This window comes from Ranitomeya variabilis, chromosome 1 (genome assembly GCF_051348905.1).
Source record: "Ranitomeya variabilis isolate aRanVar5 chromosome 1, aRanVar5.hap1, whole genome shotgun sequence".
Lineage (NCBI taxonomy): Eukaryota > Metazoa > Chordata > Amphibia > Anura > Dendrobatidae > Ranitomeya > Ranitomeya variabilis.
In genome coordinates this window covers 802,236,664-802,251,670 of record NC_135232.1, presented here as the reverse complement: position 1 = coordinate 802,251,670, position 15,007 = coordinate 802,236,664, and the positions used below count along the sequence as shown (strand labels likewise).

Here is a 15,007-nt window from a genome sequence, read left to right as displayed (position 1 = left end):
ACTGAGTTGCTGCTTCTGTTCAGCCTACCAAGCACGGCAAATGTTCACAGGCTCTGCATGGGTAGCTGCCTCAACCGGCTGGGGAACAGGTGGTCTTTGAAAAAGAGCCAGACATGACACTTTCCTCGTATGTGCCACTCTTCTGGTCTACTACTGGAAGCAGGGAAGTGAAGTTTTTGCAGAAGATTCTGGGTTCGGCTCGTCGACGACCATATGCAAGGCCACCAGGAAGACCTGCAGGTCTGAGGTGATATGAACCCCTGTTTACCATAGGAGGTTGAGTCATGCCCAGGCACCTCCTACTATGTAGGACATCAGGAATTCCACCTTTGCCCAATCAGAGGAAACTGCTGACTGAAAACCTCATAGTGCCACATGCACTGCTGCAGGAACCCACGGCACTGCTTAGTATCCCCATAGTACTGAGACAGATCAGACAGGACGAGTTCTATTTCGGGAGCACAAGTTTCAGGTTGTCCAGACTTCAGGTCTTCTAATCAGGCATCTAGTGACATCAGATGAAACAAAAAATTTTCCTGGCTGTCTTGCTGGTACCGCAACTGCCGACACAGTTCCAAGCATAGAGAGCACTGTGACGCCCAACAGTGGCGCAAGTGAGTTTGTGGACTCAGTGCTACAGGACCGGGTCTGCCTAGGAAGTGGCGTAGCTAAGCAGCTACTTTGTGTTTACTGGAGCTCCTGATGGTGGAGAGATACTGGGCTGCAGGTTGCTGCCAGGTACTACTCCTAGACAGATGCCGGTACTGCAACTGTTCGCTGACACTAATTAGGACTATGTTCAGACATATCAGTCTAGAATACTGGATCAGGGACTGGACGCACACGGACCGGTGGACAATGTTCAGGTCTGGCCACAGTGGGACCTGGGGACTTCAGGAACAGGACACTTGTCGCATTGGGACCTTGGGATTCCGGATTCAGGACTGACCACACCAGGACCAGAAGAAAACATTCCGGCACTGGCTGCTTCGGGACCAGGGACCTTGGGAACAGGACTCGTGCATCGAGACCAGGGGACAACGATCAGGCATGGTCGCACTGAGACCTGGTTCTGGTGCAGCCAGTGTCCTGAACCCGAATCTCTGGTCCCGGATTCGGGTTCAGGACACTGAATTCACCAGGACCAGGGGACCTAACAACTGCACTGGTAGAACACCAACCACCTAATGACTCAACACGTTGCTTGACGATTCCCTGAGGGAGAAGTAGTGTTTTATATAGGATGACTCACGGCAATTGGCTGAGCACCATCTTGCAGGTGTACTAATTATACTAAATGCCTATCAGCTACAAGCTGTGAACATTTACTATATGCGCACTGCCCCTTTAAGAGCAGGGGGCGTGTGCACTAAGTGCGCCATTGAGAGCTGCGGCACGTACAACAGGAAAAAGCAGGGACGCGTCACTGGGATCTACACCGCGGGACCGTGGCGATAAATAAGCCGTTGTCCCTGGAGAAGGGGACACCATGCAGGGGTGCTGGCCATTGCATTACACCCATAACTAAGGAAATGATAACATTAGGCATATTACTCCTCAAATTGAGAATCGGGCTCAGTTTTTTGGAAGACAAAGTTCTGCAAATGACCAGTTTACATTTGTCAAAGTTTGATTTGCAATCACCACAACGAGATGGTCATCAACAAATGAGCAATGAATTTATCAAAGAAAACAACTTGTAATCTCAGCTGAGACAATATGTGGCTACAAATGAGCCAAATCTTGACAGTATGCCACAACAAAAAGTTTATGAAACACTTCTTCAAAATATTCAAAGCTACCCCAGAGGCATCTACATCCTAGATACTCTTGGAGGAACAGGAAAAGCATTTCTGATAAATCTGCTTCTTGCCAAGATACGACGTGGCGGTGAAATTGTTCTTACAATTGCTTCTTCTGGCTTAACTGCGACTTTACTAAATGGTGGAACAACTTCCCACTCAACTTTCAAGATGCTGCTTGATCTGACCCTGGAGGAAACACCTGTTTGCAATTTGAATGCAAACATGGGTGATGTTCTTAGACGGTGCCAATTTATTGTTTGGGATAAATGATCGTGCCACACAATCATGACTTAGAAGCGGTCAACAAAACAGTTCAAGACTGCAGGCAAGATTGAAAATCGATGGGAGGAGTATTGCTCTTAGTGACTAGAGACTTTAGGCCAGATGTGTGCAATCCTATTTAGATCAAGAGTCCCATTGTCATACTAAACGAATTCGGTGGCTGCACAAAAAATTAAAGGGGTATTTCCTTCCATGACATTTGTGGCATATCTAACGTATATACAGTTATGTGCAAAAAAATGAAGTGAAGTCCCCCCCATTTATGATAACCAGCAAATGCAACACAGGCAACTCTGGGCTGATATTAATAGGCTGAAAATGTCCATATTTGTCTTGCCTTTCACATCCTAAAAATACCATCCGCCGCAGAATTGACTCATCAGTTAGATTCGGCAACGCTGGCACAATACCTTGGCCCTTCCTGATTTTTCTTGTGCAGTGGCATTTGGGGAACTAGTTTATGGTGTTGATGTCAGCTTTGTAATGTCAGCTGGCATCAAGCATATGGGTTAGTAATGGAGAGGCGTCCATCGGACACCCCCATTACTAACCCAGTAGTAAAAAAAATCCTCGTAGCTCCGACGTAATTCATTGGGGTTCCCATGACGTCCAGCACTTCTGTACTGCAACCTATGGAGCGTCGTTCTGAGAAGGACCCTTGTTTGGTCACTCCCAGTCATGTCTCACCCTCTATGACGTCAGTAATTCAGTAGTGTCTTCGCACATGAGAAATGACCGGGAGTAACCTATGAAGCGTCATTCTCTGAACAACACTACATAGGTTACAGTGCAGAGTCAAAGCTTCCAGCTTCTGCGAGACCCGGCCCCTCTGAAAAGCAATGACATCAGTAACTACACCGCTCATCAGAGTCGCAGATTCTTGTAGCGGGCACCGTGACTCTACGATTTTGAAGATTTCTAATTTTTGTTTATTAATGAAGATTGTGATATGAAAAGAAAAACATTGTCAAGTTTAAAAAAAAAAAAAAAACATATGCACAATAACTTGGTTTAGACCAGGGGTGGGGAACCTCAGGCCCCAGGGCCATTTACGGCCCTCGATGACCTTTTATCAGGCCCCCAGGCTCACTACTGAACACTGAAGGGCATGCAATGAAAGATTACATCCTGAAACCAGTGCCAGTCAGGATGTACTTTGTAGGCGGAGTTTGTATGGTCCCCGAAGGATGGTATAAATATACAAATGGCCTTTGGCACAATAGATATTTTTCTGATGATAGCTTTCTTTTAGTAGCCAGTTTCCTTTTTAATTATGCCATTATAAACTGTTAAGTACCAAGTAAAAAAAAATTGGGTATTGTCAGAAAACTCCTTAAAAGGTGTTTTCTTTAGATCAGGAGCACTCTGCTCCTCTACCTTCCAGCTTCTTGGTTGCTGGGGAGCAGTGTGCTCCTGATGATTGACATTCTGTACCAGCAGCATGGTTGTGCCACTGGCCTATATTGTGTGCTTTAAGATGTTGCAAACTGAAGCACTTTTGTTTCTGCAACAGTGGAGGAGTACAGGTGTATTAAATAGGAAATCTGACTAGTTTCAGATCCTTGCTTGTGAGCTTCATAGCAAATAGCTTGCAAGCGCTGCTCTCCTTGTCTAAGTGACCAGCCAACTTTGATAGACTCTAGAGGGGCCGGTAACTGATGCAAAAAGCAGTAAATTTTAGAATAAAAAAACCCTTCCATTTCTAATAACTGAGATAATTTTTAATAAGAGGTAAATTGCAAAGTCAGGCGCCAGGAAAGGTCAGAGAGGCACGGCGCCTGCGCACTGCAGTACTTTGCTCTGCACACAACAGGGCAGACATAGTACGCCTGCGCAGGAGCCGCAGCAGGAAGCAAAGAAAAGGACGTCATCATATGAAGATGGGAGGCACCGGTCCTGGACTGCGACGCCCATCTGCCCGGACCGCAGCAGGACCGCCTCTAGGTAAGTATAATCTAACCTCTTTTTCTCATCTTTCAGGTTACATAGGGGGCTTATCTACAGCATTACAGAATGCTGTAGATAAGCCCCTGATGGCGGTGGTCTTAGCTTATAGGACTTAAATGGGGTGACAGATTCCCTTTAAGAAGATAAGATAACCTCTTAAAACTGTGAAACTGTATATAGCTTCTGTAATACTGTGAATGTAATTTTATTACTGTCTTTTGATTTTTAATCTTTATTTAGGTGCTCTGTGGTAAAATTAAAACAGTTCATCCAGTTTCAACACAAAAGTCAGCCTTGGATCCAACACCAAACTTTGACAGTCACATATCAAGAAAGGCACCACTATGGAACTCTTCATTTGATGAACAGGTTACAAATTCCTTGGTATGATTTAAATTCCTCGATTTACAGTGGTTTCAATGAAAATTTTTTATGCAAAACATATTTTCTAAAAGTTTTTGGTATTTTCTTATTTTTGATGCACAGGTCCTTCCTAACCCCCCTCACAAGGCAGCAGCTGGGACCATCACAACTAGTCATTAGACTCATAAGTATTGTGCAGTCTACTTCAGCATGACCACTAAGTATAGTGATTGTAAACTTTTGTCACTAAAGTCAAGCGATTGATACTTAATAGTAAAGAAAAAATTGCCAATGCAAGTGTCATTGATGTTTCAGATAACTTATCAGAACCCTTTTTCCTCAATATTTTTTGATTTGTGTAATGGATTTTTTTGAGCATTTTTCTCTGTTTTGCAATGTTGTCTCCATCTATAGCACCTTCCTCTTCCCTTTTCTATAGTTTTCTAGGCAGTATTTATAATCTAATCCCTCTGTGAGTTTCACTGACATTCTTGTGCCTACAGTGGCGTGTAAAAGTTTGGCCAACGCTGGTCAAAATTACTGTTATTGTGAACAGTTAAGCAAGTTGAAGATGAAATGATCTCTAAAAGGCCTAAAGTAAAAGATGACACATTTCCTTTGTATTTTAGGCAAACAAATATATATTTTAATCTTTTACATTGTAAAAATTACAAAAAGAAAAATTGACCAATGCAAAAGTTTGGGCACCTTGCATGGTTAGTACATAGTAGCACCCCCTTTTGCGAGTATCATAGTTTGTAAATGCTTTTTGTAGCCAGTCAAGAGTCTTTAATTTCTTGTTTGAGGGATTTCCATCCTTGGAAAATTCTTCCAGTTCTGTGAGATTCCTGAGTGGTCTTGGATGCTCTGCTATGTTGAGGTTTGTCCTTAGATTTTCAATGATGCTCAGATCAGAGGACTGTGAGGGCCATTGTAAAACCTTACACTTTTTGAGGTCGTCTATTGTGGTTTTTGACATGGGATTAGGATCATTATCAGGTCATTCCATGTCAGAGTGATCCAATGAATATTTTTTACTCGGTCTTCAGATTTTTTTTTCTTACAAATTACAAAAAAAGGTTTGGGATTTTTATCTTCATTAGTTATTTTTTTTATAGATTTCTAAAGTTTTGAAAAATTCAGAATTTTGGGCTAGTATGATTTTAAGTTTTTTATCTCCGGTTAGAAATAAGATCAAGAGATGGGAGATGCACTGTTTTGTTTATAACGGTACAGGCTTTAATTTGATATGTCACAAGATTATGTTTGTTGATATTTTGTTTTTGAGGAGTCAATTTCAAAATTTTGATGCACAATTTTGATAAAACAATATGTTATAAAATGTTCACAATATGTTACTTGAGTTCTTGGTTATTGGTATTTATTCATTTGTTTCTTTTTATTTTAATTATTGCTATATTCCACACCCCTTCTGGGGTGTACTTGTGGTTCTCGCCTTTCTAGAGTTTACGATGGTTTCCGTTACTGGGCAGATCTGGGAGATATGACTGAATTGATGGAGACCAGTTTGAGCGGGAAGATTTGAGTGTTTATAAAGCTCATCTCGTGATCCAGTCAGCTGTTCGTTGTGTAAAGAACCAACGGAAGCATCTCTAACACCCTCCCAATATCTAAAAAAATGAGTTTTTTTAATTTGTAAAATCTAGAACCTCCACTTTTAGACCACAGGCTGAACAGATCTGAATTCAAGATTTTCGAATTGAAACTGTTCATATACAGTTGTGCTCAAAAGTTTACATACCCCGGCAGAATTTTTTCTTTCTTGGCCTTTTTTCAGTGAATAAGAATGATAGCACCAATTCTTTTTCTCCACTCATGGTTAGTGGTTGGGTGAAGCCATTTATTGTCAATCTACTGTGTTTTCTCTTTTTAAATCATAATGACAACCCAAAACATCCAAATGACCCTGATCAAAAGTTTACATACTCTGGTGATTTTGGCATGAGAACATGCACAAAAGTTGGCAGAAATCGGTTTGAATGGCTGCTAAAGGTAACATCCTCACCCGTGACCTGTTTGCTTGTAATTAGTGATGAGCGAATATACTCGTTACTCGAGATTCCCTGAGCACGCTCGGGTGTCCTCCGAGTATTTGTAAGTGTTAGAGATTTAGTTTTCGTTGCAGCAGCTGAATGATTTACATCTGTTAGCCAGCTTGATTACATGTGAGGATTCCCTAGAAACCAGACAACCCCCACATGTACTTATGCCGGCTAGTAGCTGTAAATCATTCAGCTGCGGTGATGAAAACTAAATCTCCGAGCACTTACAAATACTCGGAGGTCACCCGAGCATGATCGGGAAATCTCGATATTCGCTCATCACTACTTGTAATCAGTGTGTGTATGAATAAAAGCTAAGATCAAGACAGACTCTTGCATCTTTCATCCAGCCACTTACGTTTTTGGATTGTGAGTCATGGGGAAAGCAAAAGAACTGTCAACGGATCTACGAGAAAAGGTAGTTGAAGTGTATAAAACAGGAAAGGGATACAAAAAGATATCCAAGGAATTGATAATGCCAGTCAGCAGCGTTCAAACTGTCGTGCGCATGTCGTGTCTCTATCTTTGATGTGGGCTCCGACACACATCTTTCCCTGCACATGTCAGCTGATTTGAACAGCTGGCATGTGCCCCAAACAGCCGCGGGTGGAATCGTGATCCACCCGCAGCTGTTAACCTGTTAAGTGCCGCTGTCAATCTCTGACAGCAGCATTTAATGTGATTATGCTGGAAGCGCGTCACTAATACCGCTCATCGGCGCCCATGTCACATGACCACGAGTCGCCGATGGTTTGGCATGACAACCCGGGGTCTGCAGCTGACCTCTGTGGTTGTCATTGTCAGATTGCTACGAGCATTTCTGCTACTCAGAGCAGGGCTGCAGCCTATTGAAGCAAGAGTAAAGATTAAAAAAAAAGTTTTAAAAAATATAAAAAAAATTATAAAAGTTCACATCATTCCCAATTCGCCCCATTTAAAATAATACAATTTAAAAAAATATACAGTTCTGGCAAAAATTAAGAGACCACTGCAAAATTTTCAGTTTGTCTGATTTTTCTCTTTATACGTATATTTTTGAGTAAAATATAAATTGTTCTTTTAGTCTATAAACTTCTGACAACATGTCTCCGAATTTCCAAGCAATAAATTTAGTATTTTTTTTCTGCAAAGGAGAAATGGTCAAAATTTAAAAAAAACACCCAGGGCTTTCAGACCTCAAATAATGCAAAGAAAACAAGTTCATAATCATTTAGAAACAACAATATTAATGTTTTAACTCAGGAAGAGTTCAGAAATTAATATTTTGTGAAATGACCATGATTTTTAATCACAGCTTTCATGCGTCTTGGCATTTTTTCCACCAGTCTTTCACACTGCTCCTGGCGCAAAAATGTAAGCAGTTCTTTGTTTGATGGCTTGTGACTATCCGTCATCCTCTTGATTACATTCCAGAGGTTTTCAATGGGGTTCAGGTCTGGAGATTGGGCTGCCCATGACAGGGTTTTGATGTGGTGGTCTCTTAATTTTTTCCAGAGCTTTATATACATATTTGGTATTCAAGCGTTCATAATTGCCCGATCTATCAAGATATAACAAGAATTAATCCAATCGGTAAACAGCATAGGGAAAAAAAAGTAAAAACGCCAGAATTATGATTTTTTGGTCACTGCAACATTGCATTAAAATGCAATAACGGGTGATCAAAAGATAATATCTACACCAAGATGGTATCAATTAAAACGCAGCTAAGCACGCAAAAAATAAGCCCTCACCCGGCTCCGGGTTTCGGAAAATAACCCTTTTTTTAACAAATTTGGGATTTTTTTTCACCACTTAAATAAAAAACAACCTTTGCATGTTTGGTATCTGCAAACTCATATTGGCCGGTCAGTTTTAGCATTTGGTGAACATGGTAAAAAAAACCTTTTTTGCTATTTCACAACACTTGGATTTTTCTTCCTGTTTTCCAATACACAATATGGTAAAAACAATAATGTTGTTCAAAAGCACAACTCTTCCCGGAAAAAACAAGCTCTCACATGGCCATATTGATGGAAAGCAGGGGAGAAAAAAAACAAACCCAAAAACTAAAATGGTCTGCGGCGTGAAGGGATTAATATCATAATTGATTTTTCGAAAATGTGTTTTGAAATTTTGCGTTTGATTTCGCATGGGTAAAATATTTACATACAGGGGCGCACTGGAGCGCTCCCTAAAGTGACATGGCATCCGTTCTCGATTCCATCTATTTTTTAGTTCAAAAAGTCAAAAGGTGCTCCTTCCCTTCTGAGCCCTGTTATGCGCCCAAACAGTAGTTTTTCCGCACATATAGGATATCAGCGTAATCTGGAGAAATTGCACAATATTTTCTCCTGTTACCCTTCTGAAAATATAAAATTGGGGCTAAAAGTATATTTTTGTGCGAAAAATGTGAGGGTTTTTTTACGGCTCTAATATTATTATTTTCACGGCTCAAAGTTATAAACTTCTGTGAAGCACCTGGGGTTTCAAGGTGCTCACCACACATCTACATACATTCCTTCAGGGCTATAGATTCCAAAATGTGATCACTTGTGTGGGGTTTCCTCTATTTAGGCACATCAGGGGCTCTCCAAACGCGACATGGCATTCACTCTCAATTCAAACTATTTTTGCGTTCAAAAAGTCAAAAGGTACTCCTTCCCTTCAGAGCCCTGCTGAGCGCCCACACAGCAGTTTTCTCTCATGTATGGGATATTGGCATACACAGAATTAATTGCACAGCAGATTAATTTTTTCATTCCGCATTAGTTTAGTTCCTGTGAAGCACCTGAAGGGTTAATAAATTTCTTGACACTGGTTTTGAGGACTTTTAGAGGTGCAGTTTTTAGAATGGTGTCATGTTTGGGTATTTTCTGTTATATAGGCTCCCCAAAGTCACTTCGAATGTGATGTCCCTAAAAAATGGTTTTGCCAATTTTGTTGGAAAAATTAGAAATTTCTGGTCATCTTTTAACCCTTCTAACTTCCTAAGAAAAAAAATAATGTTTAAAAAATTATGCAGATGTAAAGTAGACATGTGGGAAATGTTAATTATTTTGTGTGGCATTTAAGGGGATAAGAATTAAAAGTTTGAAAATTGTGACATGTTGAAAAGTTTAACCAAATTTCCAATATTTTGACATACGCAAGTCATGCCGAACAAATTTTACCACTATCATGAAGTGCAATATGTCAAGAAAAAACTCTCAGAATCGGTGGGCTCCGTTGAAGCGTTCCAGAGTTATTGCCACATAAAACATTTGGCCTGCTCATTAAGGTTAAAATTGGCTCGGTCACTAAGGGGTTAAAATCTTCTCTACCTCCTTTCTATAGATGGTTTAGTAGATATAACTAAAGCATCTGGCAGCCTCTGGAGATATGTCTTGACCAGTTCTATGTGTAGTTGAAACTAGAAGTCTCCATACACTATATAAATAGACACATATGCAGGTTTTTCTCAATATCTGACATGAAATCATAATAAATCTTTTGCGTTTTAGGTCAATTAGTTTTAGACCGGGGTCACACTACAGCTTAATACGGACGAGTGATGTGCGATAGAAAATCGCATAGCACTCGGACCAGTATTCTTCTATGGGGCAGCTCACATCCCCGTTTTTTTCCTCAGCCGTTTTCAGTGTGCGAGTGAAATCGCAGCATGCTGCGATCGTCACCGACTCTCGGCCGAGACTTGCCTCACTCCCATCCATATAAGCCTATGGATGCTAGTGAGACAGCGTTATACGCTGACCCCGCCAATGGAGGAGATGGAGAAAATAATTTCTCCGCCTCCTCTGCAGCTGTACTCCAATCAGCTCTATGCGAGAGGCTTGGAGCACAAACGCATGACACTCGGCTCCCACTCGCAGCAGAGCAGGAGCCGAGGGTCATTAGCATATCGCATCCGATGCTCTCGCATCAGATGCAATACGCTAGTGTGACCCCGGCCTTACCGTAATTATTAATATTTGCCAAATGCCAGAATAATGAGAGAGAGAAATTGTTTTAAGGCATTTTTATTACTTACTGCAAAGTGAAAAGTTTATACTCATTTTATTTTGGTCGGAATTTGGGCCCATTCCTCCTGACAAAACTGATGTAACTGATCCACGTTTGTAGGTCGCCTTGCTCGCACCTGCCTTTCCAGCTTTGTCCATAAATAGGATTGAGATCAGGGTTTTGTGATGACCACTCCAAAAACATTGACTTTGTTATCCTTAAGCCACTTTGTTATCATTTTGGCAGTATACTTCATTGTCCATTTGTAATACCCATTTCCGCCCAAGCTTTAACTTCCTGGTTGATGTTTTGAGATACTGCATCAGTATTGTCACATAATCTTCTTTTCTTATGATGCCATCTATTTTGTGAAGTGCACCAGTCCCTCCAGTAGCAAAACAACCCCACAACATGATCCTGCCACTCCCGTGTTTCACAGTTGGGATGGTGTTCTTAGGCTTCCAAACTTTACCCTTTTTCCTCAAAACATAACAATGGTCATTATGTCCAAAAAGTTACATTTTAGTTTCATCAGACCACAAGACATGTCTCCAATTATTAAGGTCTTTGTCCCTGTGTGCCTTTGTAAACATTAATCTGGCTTTTTTATGTTTCTTTTGGCATAATGGACTCTTCCTGGCTGAGTGGACTTTCAGCCCATGTTGATATTGTACTCATTTCACTGTGGATATTGACACAATCTTACCAGCTTTCACCATCATCTTCACAATGTCTTTTCCTTTTGTCCTTGGGTTGATATGCACAAGTAGGACCAAAGCACGTTCATCTCTGGGACACAGAACCCGTCTCCTTCCTGAGCGGTATGATGGCTGGACATTCCCATCTTGTTTGTACTTGCATATAATTGTTTGTGCAGATGAACAAGGCACCTTCAGGGACCTTGAAATTGTACCCAAGGATGAGCCAGACTTGTGCAAGCCCACTATTCTCTTCCTGATATCTAAACCTTCCAAATGCAAGCACCACACTTCAAATCAACTCCAGACCTTTTATCTGCTTAATTGAGAATGACATAACGAAGGGATTACCCACACCTGTCCATGAAATAGCCTTGGAGTCAATTGTCCAATTACTTTTGGTCCCTTTAAAAACAGGGTGGCACATGTTAAGGAGTTGAAACTCCTAAACCCTTCATCCAATTTTAATGTGGATACCCTCAAATGAAAGCTGAAAGTCTGAACTTCAACTGCATCTGAATTGTTTTGTTTAAAATTCATTGTGGTAATGTCTATAACCAAAATAAGAAAAATGTTGTCTCTGTCCAAATATATATGGACCTAACTGTATATTCACAGGTGTGTCTCTAATTAACTTAGATGTTGCCAAAAAAGCAAAATCAGATGCTTCCAAACATATGACATCATCATATGGGCAGTCCAGAATTGTTTAACCCCTTTCCGACCTTTGCAGTAATAATACATCCACGTGTCCTAGTACTTATTGATGCAGGATGGATTATTACATCCAGGCAATCATGCGCACACATGGGCTATGGGCGCTCAATCGCCGCCTGGTGTCGGCTGCCTCTGAGCACTGACACCCGGAACTAAGTGCTAGAAGCGGTCCCGCTCCCCGTAGTTTAACCCCCTAAATGCTGCAATCGAACTTGTCGCAGCATTCCAGAAGATGGCAGAGGGATGATAGCCTCTCTGTCCTGGGATCGGAGACCCCGCGGGGTGCTGATTGTTACCATGGGGACCCGATGTCGTCATGACGACATCCGGGTCACAGAGCTAGGAAAGTTGCTTTATCATGCACAATGCATAATCAAAAATTTTCTCAGTGGTGAGCTGACAGTTTGCAAAGCATAGGGATGTTGCTGCATCCCCATGCTATACAAGCGATCAGCCTGCAAAAAATTAAAGTCCCATAGTAGGACAAAGTAAAACATTTTTTAAAAAGGTTAAAAATATATTTTTAAAAATACTCAAAAAATCAAAAGATACTGTATCCAGAAATAAATATTTGTATGTAAAAAATCTAGTCCCACTAGTTTACCCCTTTAGTGAACACCATAAAAAAGGCAAAAAACAATGCTTTATCATCATACCGCCGAACAAAAAGTGGAATAAAACGCAATTAAAAAGATGACTATAAATAAACATGGTACTGCTGAAAACGTCATCTTGTCCTGCAAAAAGGAAGCCATCATACCGCTCCATCAGCATAAAAATACAAATTTTATAGCTCTCAGAATAAAGCGATGCAAAAATAATTGTTTTTTCTATAAGGGCTGACCCACACGTCCAGATAATTCCGGTACCGGAATAAATCGGTACCGGAGTTATCCGTGTCCGTGTGCCTGGGAACTCACGGAGGCCATACGTGCGGCACACGTGTGCCGCCCGTATGGCGAGTGGGTACCACACGGAGCGTGTGGTACCCACTCTGCATGGTGCTGAAGCTGCGATTCATATCATCCCTGCAGCAACGTTTGCTGCAGGGAAAATATGAAGAATAGTGTTTAAAATAAAGATCCATGTGTCCGCCGCCCCCCCACCCCCTGTGCGCCCCCCCCCGCTGGTCAGAAAATACTCACCCGGATCCCCCGTCGGCAGTCGCTCCTTCCTGGTCTGGCCGCGGCTTACTGTATGCGGTCACGTGGGGCCGCTCATTTACACTCATGAATAGGCGGCTCCGCCCCTATTGGAGGTGGAGCCACATATTCATGAGTGTAATCGGCCGCATACAGTAGAGAAGCCGCGGCCAGACCAGGAAGGAGCGACTGCCGACGGGGGATCCGGGTGAGTATTTTCTGACCAGCGGGGGGGGCGCACAGGGGGTGGGGGGGCGGCGGACACATGGATCTTTATTTTAAACACTATCATTCATATTTTCTCTGTAGCAAACGCTGCTACAGGGAACATATGAATGGCGGCTTCAGCACCATGTGGGGGGGGACAGCGCTTACTGTAGCGCTGTCTCCGGCACGCCACACGGACCCCAGACGGAGAATGTCCGTGTGAGGTCCGTGTTTTACACGGACCCATTGACTCTATTGGGTCCGTGTAATCCGTGCGCTCCCACGAACACTGACATGTCTCCGTGTTTGGCACACGGAGACACGGTCCGCACACGGTCCGCACAAAATCAATGACATCTGAACAGATGCATTGATTTTTATGGGTCTACGTGTGTCAGTGTCTCCGGTACGGGAGGAAACTGTCACCTCACGTACCGGAGCCACTGACGTGTGAAACCGGCCTAAAATAGTTTTTATTGTGTAAAAGTGCCAAAACATAAAAAAAAAAAAAATGTTGTATCGTTGTAATCATATTGACCCAAAGAATAAAACTGCCTTATCAATTTTACCACACGTGGAATGAAAAAAAAAATCAAAGAAAAAAAATGTTCATTCTGCCTCACAAAAATCAGAATAGAAAGTGGTCAAAAAGTCATGTGTCTGAAAATGGTTCCAACAAAAATGTCAATTCATCACACAAAAAACAAGCATGACCCTGTTTGTCAAATTATGGAAAAATTATAGCTCTCAAAATATGATGATGCAAAAACTGTTTTTTGCAATGAGAAGCGTCTTTTATTGTGTGACAGCAGCCTAACATAAAAACCTGCTATAAATCTGTTATCGCTGTAATTCTACCAACTCAAAGTATAAAGCTTCCTAATCACGAGAAACTGCGTAAAAGAATAAATTAAACCAATTCTTCACCTGCTTTTGATTTTTTCATTCTACCTCCCAAAGATCAGAGTAAGGCTACTTTCACACTAGCGTCGTACGACGCACGACGAATTGCGACGTACCGACGCTAGCAGTGAATGCGCCGCACAACGGGGGCAGCGGATTCTGTTTTTCAACGCATCCGCTGCCCCATTGTGAGGTGCGGGGAGGCGGGGGCGGAGTTCCGGCCGCGCATGCGCGGTCTGTAAAGATGGTCTCGACGCACCAAAAACGTTACATGCAACGTTTTTTGGTGGCGACGGACCGACGCAACCATCACACGACGGTTGCGACGTCTGGCAATGCGTCGCACTGCGTCGCTAATACAAGTCTATGGAGAAAAAACGCATCCTGTAAGCACTTTTGCAGGATGCGTTTTTTCTACAAAACGACGCATAGCGACGTGAAGTGCACGACGCTAGTGTGAAAGTAGCCTTAGGCTCGGTTCACATTTATCCTGCACTGAGCGCTTTTGCTGGGGTTTCATTGTAAATCTCTGAAATACGTGATTCAGACGGAACTCTCGATGGAAGATTCCCTATAAGGCCGGCGTCAAACTAGCGAGTTTTACGGACGTATGAGAGGTGCAGAAAATACGGATTGCATACGGTACAATGATTTTCTATGGCCCTGCTCCTATCTGCCGTATTTTACCGATCCGTATTATACGGTCTTGAACGGCCATAGAAAATCGCAGCATGCTGCGTTTGTCACCGTATTGCGGAAAAAAATCGCCAATGAAAGTCTATGGGGGCGAGAAAAATACGGATTACACACGGACCATGCGTGTGACTTGCGAGAAATACGCACCGGTGTTGTCTAGAAAAGCCGACAATTCAGTGCGGTGCACAGTAAAATCACACTGA

General features: G+C 42.2%; 1 protein-coding gene across 1 annotated transcript in view; it reads left to right on the top strand.

The window, feature by feature from the left end:
- Window positions 1–15,007, top strand: part of TEX15 (testis expressed 15, meiosis and synapsis associated) — a 247,059-nt gene that overhangs the window by 167,916 nt on the left and 64,136 nt on the right. Inside the window, exon 5 of the mRNA XM_077274002.1 lies at window positions 4,275–4,418. Coding sequence (XP_077130117.1) covers window positions 4,275–4,418 — 144 coding nt within the window. The remainder of the gene's footprint in view (window positions 1–4,274; window positions 4,419–15,007) is intronic.